Here is a 13579-nt window from a genome sequence, read left to right on the forward strand (position 1 = left end):
AGAATAAACCAGTTTTATTTAAGAAAGGACTTCTGTCGCTAAAGTTTCGTCGGAACGAAGTTACGGAAAATTAATTAACGACAGGAGGCGTAACAATTAATTGGCTAAGTGTGTTCTCAATTGTGTGGATACAGAGGGATTCATTTTATTTATTTATCCCGTGCGTGGATCAATTCACAATAGTTCACTCTTTTTCATTTTATTACGTGGTCAATAAAAAAAAGACAAAGCGAAATCATCAGCGACGACGAAAATGGACACTCTCAATTACATGTGTTTAAAGTGGACAACCGTTACTCAACAAGTACTTACCGTTACTATCCTAACCTAATGTAATATTAAGTTAAGGATTGCATCATACGAGATAATCCTAATTAACGTACTTTGTATAAAAGATTATTTACTACTTACTTTAAAGTTTTACTGTCTGATACCTACGTGTGTTATCAGTTGTGTGGATGTACAAGGTTTCTTTTCATTCATTTATAGATCTACTGCGTGGATCTTATTATCACACCTTACTATTGTTCAGTTTATTATATTATCTTCTTCTCTGACCTTCTTGGCTATTGCAGGTGCATCGATATTATAGTGTTTGTTGTATGAGAACACGTTATATGTGAACATTAAAAGAGATAGAGATTACGCCATGGTAGATACTTATTATTACTTAGACCAATCCTAACAGCTACGGTCTTACTAGTCTTATCAGCATGGAGTGTAAACCATTAGTGTCTGCATAAAAGAAGGGAATTATTAACTGTTGTTTGTAGAATCCTGTTTAAGAAAACCATGAACTAGAAGCAAACCGTTATGGCAGCATACTGGGAAAAAAAATCTGATCTGGATGCGAAGGCCAGCTCAAGTTAAAAGCCTTTTCAAAATTAATGAAGATCATACAAGAAGTTTGATTTTTATTAAAATTATTAATAATGGTTTCCGAGAGCCACAGAAGTTTATAATGTGTAGAAGAAAGGGGACAAAGTCCAGTCTCTGTATCTTGTAGTAGGTTATGGTTTCTAGGAAATCAGTGTAGACACTTAAAACGGATACACTCCAGTGATGACTTGTTGCTCATAATATCCAATCAGTAATTGTTTTATTCTACGCTCCTCTTCTGTTTCCACTTTTATTAAAATTAGTTCTTACCATCATATCAGTCGTACAAGTGTATCTAGTAAAACCTATCAGTCGTACAAGTGTATCTAGTAAAACCTATCAGTCGTACAAGTCTATCTAGTAAAACCTATCAGTCGTACAAGTGTATCTAGTAAAACCTATCAGTTGTACAAGTGTATCTAGTAAAACCTATCAGTCGTACAAGTGTATTTAGTAAAACCTATCAGTCGTACAAGTGTGTCTAGTAAAACCTATCAGTCGTACAAGTTATCTAGTAAAACCTATCAGTCGTACAAGTGTATCTAGTAAAACCTATCAGTCGTACAAGTGTATCTAGTAAAACCTATCAGTGTACAAGTGTATCTAGTAAAACCTATCAGTCGTACAAGTGTATCTAGTAAAACCTTTGTTGCTCATAATATCCAATCAGTGATGATTTGTTGCTCATAATATCCAATAAGTCATCTGTTATTGTCAAAACCATTCTATAACCAATGTTACTGAATATACAATTACTAGCATGCTTGTGGTGGGGATTAATATCGTATTTGTGTCTCTAACACTGAAGAAACTTAGAAATTGTTCGGATTATTTTTTTGAATTTAATGGTGCTAACGCTGATACGATGCAAGGACAACTTTTTAGTATACATATTCGCGTCTATTAATCGACTCGTTTTTCGGAAAACGTAGCTTAAAGATAAAACAAACACGAACGTAATAACAGGAAACATTTATTAAACGTTTCGGAATCGTCATAATTCCATTTGTAGAGGTACAAAACAAACAAATAATATTTGTAATTACAACAGAAATATACACATGAGAAATAAACAAATCGAATATACAAATATAACATGAGAAAATGAAAACTGAGGCACAAGGGAAACAGTTAAAATAGGTTTAAATCCAGTGAAGAGTGTGTGTTATTTAGGGACGGAAGAAGAGTTTTTATGTATAATGTTTCTTTTATGAGAAGTTCGGTATCATGTTTGCTGTTGAAAGAGTTTTAAAGTTAGATAGAAAAACCGGATGTCCTGTTTCTGTATTGTGTTTACAGATAGCGGAGTTTGGAGAACTTGTAACCTTTCTTCCAGTCTTTTTAGATATGACCATCTGTTCACGCGCTCGTACTTTAACATTCTCAACACAGAAATCGTACAGTACGGTACACGTTAGACTAAAAAGGTAAATCATAGTTCCCGTGTTCCTTGCACCGAAAATAAGGTAAAGAAATAGGATTTTGTTTTATCCTTTCTAAAGTAATTTTGTAGTTTTCTACTTCAGTTCAAGGAAAAAAGAAAAGAAGTTAGTTTAGAATAGGATTAGTGTGCCATTATGGCACAACGACAACTAAAGATTAACAGAAGGAACTCGGTTTATACCGAGATTCCTGAGAGTGCGCTCCCTCATGAGCTATTGAGTGTAGGCGAAGGGGCAGTAGAATGCTTGCAGCCGTTGGGCGGGAGAAAACTATGTTGCTACCCTTACAAGGATAAAGATTACAAGTATACCCCAGCGGGAAGTAACGTAATTGTGGTATGCATCAAGCAGCTACCACTTGAAGTACCAAACGAATGTGTCTCAAGTGCTCTTCTAAATTATAGTAAAATCTTAGGTGTTTCTAGGGAACCTATGAGAATACCAAAGTGTTCACAGGGGCTAGAAGGGTAAGAATGGATATGTCCACTCCTGTCCCCAATTTTCTGTACATCGGTCAGTTCAGGGTAATGGCTAATTACCCTGGAATGAAGAAGTTATGCTCGCGATGTAAGCTTGAAGGGCACTTCGCTGCAGATTGCATAACAGAAATTTGTAATCGCTGCTACGAACCGGGGCACAACTCTGCTAGTTGCAGTAAGGGGTGCAAGAAATGCGGGGAAAACCACGCATTTCATACGTGTAATGTAAGGTCCTTCGTTTATGTTTTAGCAGAAAACGAAGAAAGTAAGGTAGATAACGAAGTTACGGAAGTTCTAGAAAGTGTATTAGATAGAGTAACCGAAAGTGTAAAAAATGAAGTAGTGAGCCCTATAGACAGAAGTGAAAGACAAACCCAACGACGAATAAACAAGGATCAGGAAAACATAGAAGAACCTAGGGGAGAAAATCCCCCTGAAAGACGAAAAATAAAAATAAAACCAAAAAATGCATCAAAAAAGAACACAGTACCAAAGAACAACGGAAAACCTAAAGACAACAAACCAAACTTCACGTTACTGGCAAAGGATTTACTACTTTCTGAGTCCTCCAGCAGCGATGAAGACTAGACAGAAGAAGAAGATACATCAAAAAGAGCTTTATTCACGTCTTTAAAGATTTCAAGGAAGTGCAAGAAGTCCAAGGCTGGGTAAGTCGATAGTTCCTTAAAGTAAAGCCAATAGATAGGAGTACTCCCGGTGTAGAATTGCTTTTATGTTAAATATCCTAAATCCCCACAATGTTATCTAATTTTTTCCTAATCGTAATGGCTCTTGAAATAATCACATTGAATACACCAGGGTTTCTAAAACCCATCAAGCAAAATATGGTAATGGACATAATGACTAGAAACAAGTTTGACATTCTTTTTCTAGAAGAATGTCACTTCTATCAAATAGAACAGTCCAAACTCTTCAATAAAAGTTAGATCATACTGGAGTCTAGGTACACATAAAGAAGCAGGTGTAGGAATAATATTAAGTAAATATTTCCAAGGAAAAATAACAGGAATGGGGTATGACATACAGGAAAGAATATGCTACATAGATATAGATTTAAATAAAAGAAAAACAAGACTAGTAAACATATATGCACCAACAGATCATACTATCAGACCTATGTTTTACCAAAATTTAGAGTAATATCTATTCTGTCCACACGAATTACAGCATAGAAAGGAAACTTCGGATCTGATTAAAGGTTACAGGCCTCTTACATTTAGTAACGTTGATTATAAGATTTTCACAAAATGTATCAATAATATACTAAGCAAAGTAATGAATGACCTAATTAAATCGTTTCAAACAGCCAGTGTCCTAGAGCATGACATTCTTTTTAATGTCAACATGCTGCGGGACACAGCAGAAATAGCTAACAGTAAAGGCTCTCCCACCTGTGTAATTTCAGTGGGTCAGGAGAAAGCTTTTGATAGAATTAATCATGATTTCATGCTATATGTTTTAGAGAAATATGGAATACCATATAATCTTATAAAGTGGATTGAAATAATCTATAGCAATCTCTCAGCAAGAATAAACATAAATGGACACATTTCAGAAAGTTTTAAAATAAAATCTGGAGTAAGACAAGGATGTCCCCAACTTTATATGTGTTAGTCATTGAATGTTTTCTGTCTAATGTTGATTCTAATCCTGAAATAACCGGGGTTCGAATCCCAGGGAATTACGCCACTCAGCAAAAATGCCTTGCACATGTTGATGACGTAACCTTGACATTATTCACAGACGATTCAATAACTAAATGTTTAAACACACTAAACAGCTTTTGTAGCGCTAGTGGATCAAAAGTAAATAATGGTAAATCTAAAAGTTTTTGGTTAGGGAGATGAAGAGTCAGATATAACTCTCCAGCAAACATAAACTGGATCAAAGGTCCTATAAAAATACTAGTTATTTGGTTAGATCCCTATGATCCAACCAGATAACTGGCAGTTAAAGATAAAAGAAATCACAGATAAAATAGATGAATGGAAAGATAATGAAGCTTCACTAATAGCCAAAGCTCAAGCCGTAAAACAGGTCATATATCCTAAATTAATATATTTAGGTCGCACATTACCGTCAAACAGAATAGAAATAAAGAAAATAAATCACATAGTGTATAAATTCATATGGAATTACAAAGCAGAGCGCTTGTCAAGGGAAACAATAAACCTACCAGTTAAAGACGGAGGTTTGGGATTCCCAAACTTTGAGAAATACTTAACAGCAGTCACAATAAATCAAGTATGTAAGATAATGGAGACCGAACACAAATGTGCGTTAATAATGGCTGGAGACAGCTTGAATGGGTAATAACAGCAAATGTACAACGTTTCGACAAGGTTTTGTCATCATCAGCCATTATTAGTCTCAAAGTGGGTTCCTCGTCATCGAATTTAAATACAAATGTGCGTTATTCTACAACCACGCAGTTGGTTTCAGCTCCAAATTGTTTATAGATAAAGCCAACCCACAAGCACTACGAGCTGAAATTCCACCAGCATATCTTAATAAAGTAATAGAATATTCAAAAAAGTTACAAAACGAAAACACACAAGTAAAAACTATATACCATGAATGTACGAAAAATCTATGAGTTTCTAAACCCAAAGGTCCAAACAAAAATAGCAGTACAACATCCAAATGTAAACTGGAAGGTTACATGGACGACAACAAATAATAGGAAAATAGTAGCAAGAAATCTTAGTTATAAAATAGCACACAACTTAGTAAGCACGAAAGAAAGACTACACAGACTTAAAATCATACAAACAAATAAATGTCCCTACTGCCAGTGCATAGAAACAGTCAAACACTGTTTCTATGATTGTGCACACGTAAACGTATTCTGGAGGAGAGTTGCAAGTGTGTTTAATGTTAGTGGATAGAATACACTACTGTGCTATTAAATATCTGTTAATTCTTCACAAAAGTTTTCTTTTCTTTACCTTGTGAGTGAGTTTAAATATCAGATCCGGTCCACGAGGTGTATACGAGAATGAAAGAGAAAGTTTTCCGGTGGTGTGAAGAAAGTGCGAACAAACACCAAGATACGACTGAAGTTAGACTACGCTCGCCTAACGGGAGAAGAGTTTAAGAAGACCTGGGCCCCGAATGAGTCTAGGATGTTCAACAGAAAGGCGAATTTATAGATATAACGTTCTAATGAACAGAAAACACGCTATGTCGACGCAAGCAACGCTCATTGACTTCAAGTGGTCGGCGGGAGAGAGGACTGCGGCGGACCAGCCAACGCTGGAAGTGTGTTTGTTTACGGGACCTGCACAAGTGCTGGGACAAATGGCTCGTGGACCGTAATGTCAGTGACTTTAACTGTGCAGGCCAAATTGTGTTTTGTAATATCTAAAACCGTACTTCCTTTCTCTAAGCAATTACAATGAAATACAAGAAAAAAGAAGCGGCTGGTCAGAAAAAGAAGGATCGAAGGAGTGGAAATCGAAATGGTAAGTATATGTGTAAGTTTACTTCTTTCTTTTATAATTTGTAGATGTGAGGTAAGGTGGAGATATGCCTTACTCTCTTCCCACAGTAAGGGTTCAGTTAGAATAATTAGCGTGTTGACTGAACTGAAGGACCGGTGGCTGGTCTCACGAGATGGAGTCTGGAAGCCTAGTCCTTGTATCCAGGAGAGTTTCCTTGACGATCGCTATACGGAGGTCAACATCTTCAGATCGAGGATTAAACCCTCTGGAAGGGTGATCATTGGGTTGAGATTTTTTAGTGGTTTTTGGATCCAGGAACACAAGGTTTTTTATTGTGTACCTTGGCGCTGTGAAAGCAAAGGTGAGTCCTTGATGTTCTACTACAGTAAGGAAGTTGACTCTTTGTGCAAGGGAAAACCTTCAGTGCTCACATATCTCTGTTTCTGTCCCTAATTTTGGCTTATAGGGCTGGAACTCAAAGGAGTATGTGCTGCAAGTAAGGCCTGTACCTGACACTGAATACTACGACCCGACATGGTTAACAGCGTGGATCAATGATCCAATATTACTCATTATAAGTAATGTTTTAAATTCCAGATATAAGTCAAATGTTGTCAGTAGCCGGGTACCAAGAGTAAAGTCAACATTACAAGTTAAAAATATTCTCTCATTGGCATATCTATTAGTATCTGGGGCTAAAATTGTAAAACGTATTAGTGGTCATAGCATGAGGTACTGGAAGATATTTAAATATAAATATTTATCCAGTATCTATAACGCTTAGAGCAAAAATCTGTGGAAGATGACGTGTTACATAGGTTAAAATAAGGTAAATTTTAGGTAGGATTGAATAAAGCGTGTTGCCCACAGAAACACGCACGTGTGTAAGTAGACGAGATGTGAACAGTGGGCAGTCGGCAAACGATCTTTGTAGCGGAAACAATTTTTTTATTCTAAAGTTGGGTTTCATAATGACTTTCAGGTCAATTTGGAGACAGTAAGTGTTACATAACTTTTTCAACTGTTTCGTTATAAGGGAGCTCTGTCTCCCGAGATATGGTAAGCAGGTGTATAAGGGAAGTTTGGGTACAGTGGGTATCTTAGGTGGTTTGACAAACAAATTAGTCAGGAATGAGGAAGTTATTTTCTCCAAGAAATGCATAGGGTAACCTTTTCGAAAGAGGATGTTTTGTATAGAAGTAATTTCTTTGTGAAGGGCTAAATAGGATGAGGTAAAATTGTAGACTGTATTTAGCAGACAGAGAATAAAACTGCGTTTGAAAGAGAAGGGTATAAAACTGTCAAACTGAGTAAAAAGGCCAGTAAATTTATTTTTACGATAGACATAAGTTGAAAAGCCGTTAGCATCATAGTTAACAAGAACGTCCAGAAAGTGAATAGTTATTAATCTCGATTTCATGAGTGAAATGTATAGAGAGGTGTTGTGAATTGAGATAGTCAAGAAAGCGTTGGATATGATCAATGTGGTAGAAAATAAGAAAAGTGTCATCAGTATACCTTCTGTAGAGAACAGGTTTGAAGCTTAATGAACAGTTGTCAATCCAATTCTGTTCGTGGTGACAGAGAAAAATGTTGGCCAGTGTAGGACCCAGTGGGGAGCCCATAGCAACGCCATCTATTTGCTCATATAGAGTATTGTTAAAGAGGAGAAGAGAGTCTTTGGTCAAGCATAGATTTGAAATCAGACTTGGAAAATCTATTAACCAGAATGTTTTTAACGAAGAGATTAGAAAGTGCAATATTAATGTTTTCGTCCAGAGGAATATTAGTAAAAAGGGAAGTAATATGGAAGCTAGCCATCACATGATCTTTAAGGGAGGGAAGTTGCCTGATTTTTCGGGAAAATTGGAAGTAGTCAGGTGTTGTAAATTCGTTCATAGTAAAAGGTTTTAAAATGGGTACAAATAATTTAGCTATGTTATAACTGTGAGTACTTAATGCGGAAAGTATAGGTCGGAGGGGGTGTCTGGTTTGTGAACTTTTGGCAGACATTATAATATTCCAGCTTGGGATCCTATAGGATATAAAATTATTGTAAACACAACGAGAAATATTATTTCTTTTGCTTATGTTTCTAGGAAATCTCTGGGTTTTCCCTTCAAGGTGTAAAGTATGAGTTAATGGTTCCTTATTTATAAGTTTGTTGCGGTCGTTAAGAATATCAAACATTTTTTTAACATAATCAACATACTTTGTTGAGGATAACAGGAGTTATCCTCAACAAAGAAAGAAATGTACACATAAAGAAAAATGTGTTTCAAAAGCGTTAATTATTACCAGTGGTGTAATTATTCACATTCTGTTTATATCAAAGTTGTATATATAGTATCACAGGCGTAATGGCAAGTATCCAATTTTTATATATATTAAAACTAATTATTTCAAAATAAGTAGGGTAAATTTAGGTATAGAAATAAATTTAGGTCAAAAAATTACCTTTTTTTTTCTTTTTTTACAGACTGGATACCAATATGGTACGACTCCACAGAAGAAATCATACACTAATACGACCAAGTCAACAAGACACTTCTTCAATTATATGGAAATTTTAAAAATAATTCGTGCTTTACAATCCATAGACATCCCCCATCTTTGCCTTTTATTTGGTAATATGGACTCTAACAAGTCATTAATGGTTCATGCACGGTTGATGTATTATACTTTGACCAGAGTAAAGGTCAAACCTTAACCGCAGGACGTTACATTTTCCTACCATTAAAATGAATTAACCAATTTTGTAAAAGTGAACCTTTACTTATAGGTCTAATTCCCTTTACATTTACATTTTTGGAAAACATATTAAAAATATCACCATGCGATATTAAATGCTATGATATCACGACAAGAGTTTCTATTTTTTTTTTAAATTGAGACATAGTTGGTAGCATTATTCCATTTGGTTACATGAATCGATCAAAAAAGTCGTATATAACACCGTGTTCATTAAGAGCTAATTATTGTTAGTGTCAAATTAGATCATTTTTTATTTTGTTATTCAGTTCAAAGTGACGATTGAGATAACATCATGTAAGACCACTAAGTATAGCATAGGCTGAATAACAAATCATTCAAGTTGTATTTCAAACATGACTGACTTGTTTAAGAATGAAGCGACGAGTTTATAACTTATTAAAAGTATAATGTTACAGATTCCAATAACTGTTTTGTTTTGAATAGTGTTAACTATCTGTTTCTGTTATATTAGAAAATTAACATAAATTACAACACTATATATAAGTTCCATCGTTTCGATTCTTTATACCTTCAATAAGTAATACGTTATTCTTTAAAGATGTACTCATCTTTAATATATGTAAAGATCTGTGAGTTCTTCTGTACACTACTTTCAAATTCTACCCAGGATTATCTACTAAAAGTGACAGATTAGCTGAAAACATTATTTGTTGCTAGCTTTATCCCAAGTCTTGATTTAAACTGTGTATTAAAACGACTAATATGAAAATAAAAGAAATTTGAAATATTACAATTGAACTTTGATGTGACTTTCTAATTATGGAACTATGTTGGAACACATCTTATTACTGAATAGCTGTTACTGAGTTTTTATTGATTTGAATTAAATTTTGCTCGAACAACAGTTATTTTTCCTTTTTAGCAATTTCAATGCAACGCTAGTTGGAAAGAATATATAATATTCAATGTGTTTATATACTAGTATTATAACACTCATGCACAATACTTTAGTTTTTATTGTTAAAGAATAGAAAAGTTCAGTAAGTTACAACAGCATCTTGACGTTTATTTATAATTATTGCAATATTTTGAACATATCCCGTATTGTGAATAGCTTTTATTTTTTTTCTTTTAAATTAAAATAAATACTTTAACGCAAGAAAGTTTTATTCATCTGAACAATTTTAATGCAATCCTACATGCGAAGATCTATAATATTAAATCATTTGTTATATTTTATATTCATGCACAATTTTAGTTTTTCTTGTTACAAAATTGATAAAGTACATTACGTTTTTAAAACAATAATATTTTTTTTATATTCCATGGATGATCAACTTTATTAAAGTTACAGGTCAATTGATAACAATTTGTCCTGCAATATTCATCCTTAGTCTTGATTGAATCTAATAATTGATGACATTTTAGGAGTATGTTGTATAAGATATGTTAACAGCTTTTGTTTATTTGAAGTTATGCACAAAGCTACACAAGGTATCGAAATCCGGTTTCTACCATTGTAAGTCCACAGACATACCGCTGTGCCACTGGGGGGGGGGGGAATGTTAACAACATTCAATTTGTAGAATTTGTAGACTGAAGACAAATCTCAAGAAGAGTAGTCTGGGTTGTAACTGTTCCGTCAGCATTGTACGTTAATCCATATTTATTAAGTACTCTCCTATAGTCTTCAAGGAATTTGTCAAAATTTTCCAATTTCAATTGTTTGACGTTGTCTTCGGGCAAAACTGACACGTAGAAATCTGTAAATGATTCAAAACAAAATCTCTCACTGTGAGTAAATATAAAGTTTTCTACTAGTTTTTAATGAATAGTTGTTTCTTTTCCAAACATTTATTATTGGTTTCCCTATATTAACCACTCAAAAATGAACTCAACTTTACCATTTACATTTCTCTCTCGAATTACGTAGAATAGAAAGAAAATTATCATTTCCTGGATTATCCACCGAAACAAATGATTGTTTGATAATCATCTTCGTGTCTGTTTCTACTACAAAACACTTTTAGGTTTGGTTGTTTTTGTAATTAACCACAAAGCTACACAATGTGCCATATATGTTCTGTCCAACACGGGTATCGAAATCTGGTTTCTGACGGTAGAGGTACGCAGACATACCAGGGGGGGGGGGGCTCTACTTTTGTAATTAGAACAACTTTTAAGGGGAACTGCCTTTCCACAACTGGTTGCAGACAGTAAAAGGCAGTAGGAGATGAGACGTTGTGAGTGTAAGCACTAAACTCCATACCCTTAATTGATTTTCCATTATTACTGGTTAGTTTAACATCAGCGTTTGGATTTTGTCTGGTAGATGGAATATCCTCAATGCATTTGAGAGCTATTACCACAGACATTATCCGTTATGACTTTAAGGTGATGACTAGGATTAACAATAGCTTTTGCAAAGAACTTCTTAATGGTTATTTTATATTAAGTTCATTACTGTTTTATAGTGTTGATTTTAATCGTCTATTAACAATTTATGTAATTAATAGTATTGAAGCTATTTATTTCCTTATTTCATTATGTAGCGTGGATGTTTTATACTAGTTTTAACAATTCTTATGAAATAATACACTTCTAGTGTACGTTTGTCTGCACCACTTTTTCTATTATGAATAACTTCTGATCAAATAAAGCTACCTACATAGACCAGAATTAGAATTTAATTCAGTAAGTAATGTAGCTATTTTAATAACTAGTCTAACTAAGAATATTAAATAACAAAACCAAAACTTGTAATGATTAAAAATGCATTAATTTACTAGTTTTATACTCTTGCTGCTATCGACATTTTTGGCCATAATCCCAATAGTATCCAAGTTTAGCGTGAAGAAGAGATTTAGGTTAGTCCTAAATCAAGCTAGCCAATAATGCAAAATAATACTCTTAATAAAAACATGTAATATACAAGTGAAAATTTTATTTATCAAACATACAGTCTCGTAAATAAAATTGACCTTTAAAAAAAAAGAATTGAATATAACTTTATTTCGAAGGCTAAAACAAGTTTACTTCATGTAATATAATCTCAAGGTGACTCAGCAGCAGCAGTTCTAGAGCCTTATAACGCAATAAGATGGGTTTCGAGAGCCCTCGTTGGCCAGAGTACAGATGTCCTGTTGTGTAGCTTTTGCAGCTTTGTACTTAACAACAAACTAAAATCACGCACTAGCTGATACACTTTTACCTGGTATGATCACCATCAGTAACTTTCTGGTACCTACATAACAGTTACCCACCATATCTTCAATCAAACATGATTAGGACTTAATATTAAAAACCCAATTTTCAATAAACAATGATTTATTGTACACAATATTAAACATGACACTATTCCAAATCTTAAAATACAATAAAATACCAAATAACTTACAGTACAGGATAAAAGAAAATAAAAAACGACCAGACTGGAAACACTCTCTTACACTCAACATGTTTTGACGTATTTATTCCATCCTCTTCTGGAGTTCAATGTTTAGCAAGAATCAGAATTATTTACATCCTTACAAAAATTCCCTATAGTACAATTTATGTGTTAGAGAATTTCACCCCATCTGTTGACAACATTTCCACCAGATCCATCACCCTTTTTCAATATTTTAAATTTACTTTTTTAAACTTGATTATCTCAATAGGTTCACGTATATTCATACTAATGACATTTTCAGGTTGTGCTAAAATAACAGTTTTTAACATTGAGCATTTATAGAAACACTAGTGAATTTTAATATGACTATGACTTGTGATTTTAGTTTTAATCTTCATGGTTGTGCTTCCTCAATTGCTTAAAATCTATTTCATTTTATATGCCTTCAATAAAACCTTGATCGCTCAACATTGCAGGCTGTTACCTGTGTTCTCATAAATTGTTTGTCTACCTTTTTCTAAATGATATACTCTGATTACTTTTAAAATGAAAAATATTTCTAATTGACCAAATATGATGTATATACACGTTCTATTAATTGATACATATGACAAAAACTAAGCTTACAGTTTGAATATCAGTACAATTAATTCCTATGTTTGATCAATTTGCCTCCAGAAAACTAATCGTTAATCCTCATCCAAAATGTTTTATTAAAATATGTACGTACTTGCGTAACAGTTAAAAACTGTACTTACCCATGACTTGTTTTTCTGAATCAAAAGTAATGGGTACTACACTTGAAGTTACAGCAATGGGGACAAATCCACATTCGTCTGATAATTTCTTGAATTCAGTACAAAAATCTTTCGACATATAAGTAGCTGGGATATATTTTTCTATCCCCTGTGGATAAGTAGGAGGTTAATTTAACAATATGTATAAACTTTTTGTAACATTAAAATTGCAATTTATTGACAAATAATTCTTCAAGTTACTGAAAATAAACTTTATCACCAATATTAATGTTCGTCTGTCTAAAAGACACCGAAAAACTTTCTTAGATTAATAAAATAAAGAGAGATTGAAACATATATATATATTGTATTTTTAAATAAAATAAGACATGCAATAATATTGTAAGATTTACTTAAAAGAATGGTATTTGTGTTTGTGGCAAAGCTTTTAAGGTTGTTTGCGTCATCGCTA

General features: G+C 33.6%; 2 protein-coding genes and 1 long non-coding RNA gene across 4 annotated transcripts in view; 1 reads left to right on the forward strand and 2 right to left on the reverse strand.

Moving 5' to 3' along the window:
- The window catches only part of LOC111086959, a 15839-nt gene extending 9935 nt beyond the window's left edge, over positions 1-5904 (reverse strand). Inside the window, exon 1 of one of the 2 annotated variants that reach the window (XM_022391890.1) lies at positions 5770-5904. The gene's annotated coding sequence lies outside the window, so the exon portion shown is untranslated. Of the gene's footprint in view, positions 1-438; positions 1052-5769 lie in introns of those variants that run through there. The other variant, XM_022391893.1, reaches the window with a different exon arrangement.
- Positions 5882-9772, forward strand: LOC111086961. Its single transcript, XR_002611669.1, has 2 exons — positions 5882-6285; positions 8744-9772. It is a non-coding gene; the product is annotated as an uncharacterized LOC111086961 (long non-coding RNA).
- A 580-nt stretch (positions 9773-10352) lies between these two features.
- The window catches only part of LOC106464190 (juvenile hormone acid O-methyltransferase-like), an 11230-nt gene continuing 8003 nt past the window's right edge, over positions 10353-13579 (reverse strand). The window contains exons 4-5 of the mRNA XM_013924315.2: positions 13129-13276; positions 10353-10742 (exon numbers count right to left, since the gene is read on the reverse strand). Coding sequence (XP_013779769.2) covers positions 10555-10742; positions 13129-13276 — 336 coding nt within the window. The 3' untranslated portion in view covers positions 10353-10554. The remainder of the gene's footprint in view (positions 10743-13128; positions 13277-13579) is intronic.

This window comes from Limulus polyphemus, unplaced genomic scaffold (genome assembly GCF_000517525.1).
Source record: "Limulus polyphemus unplaced genomic scaffold, Limulus_polyphemus-2.1.2 Scaffold1584, whole genome shotgun sequence".
In the NCBI taxonomy this organism is placed as follows: Eukaryota; Metazoa; Arthropoda; class Merostomata; order Xiphosura; family Limulidae; genus Limulus; species Limulus polyphemus.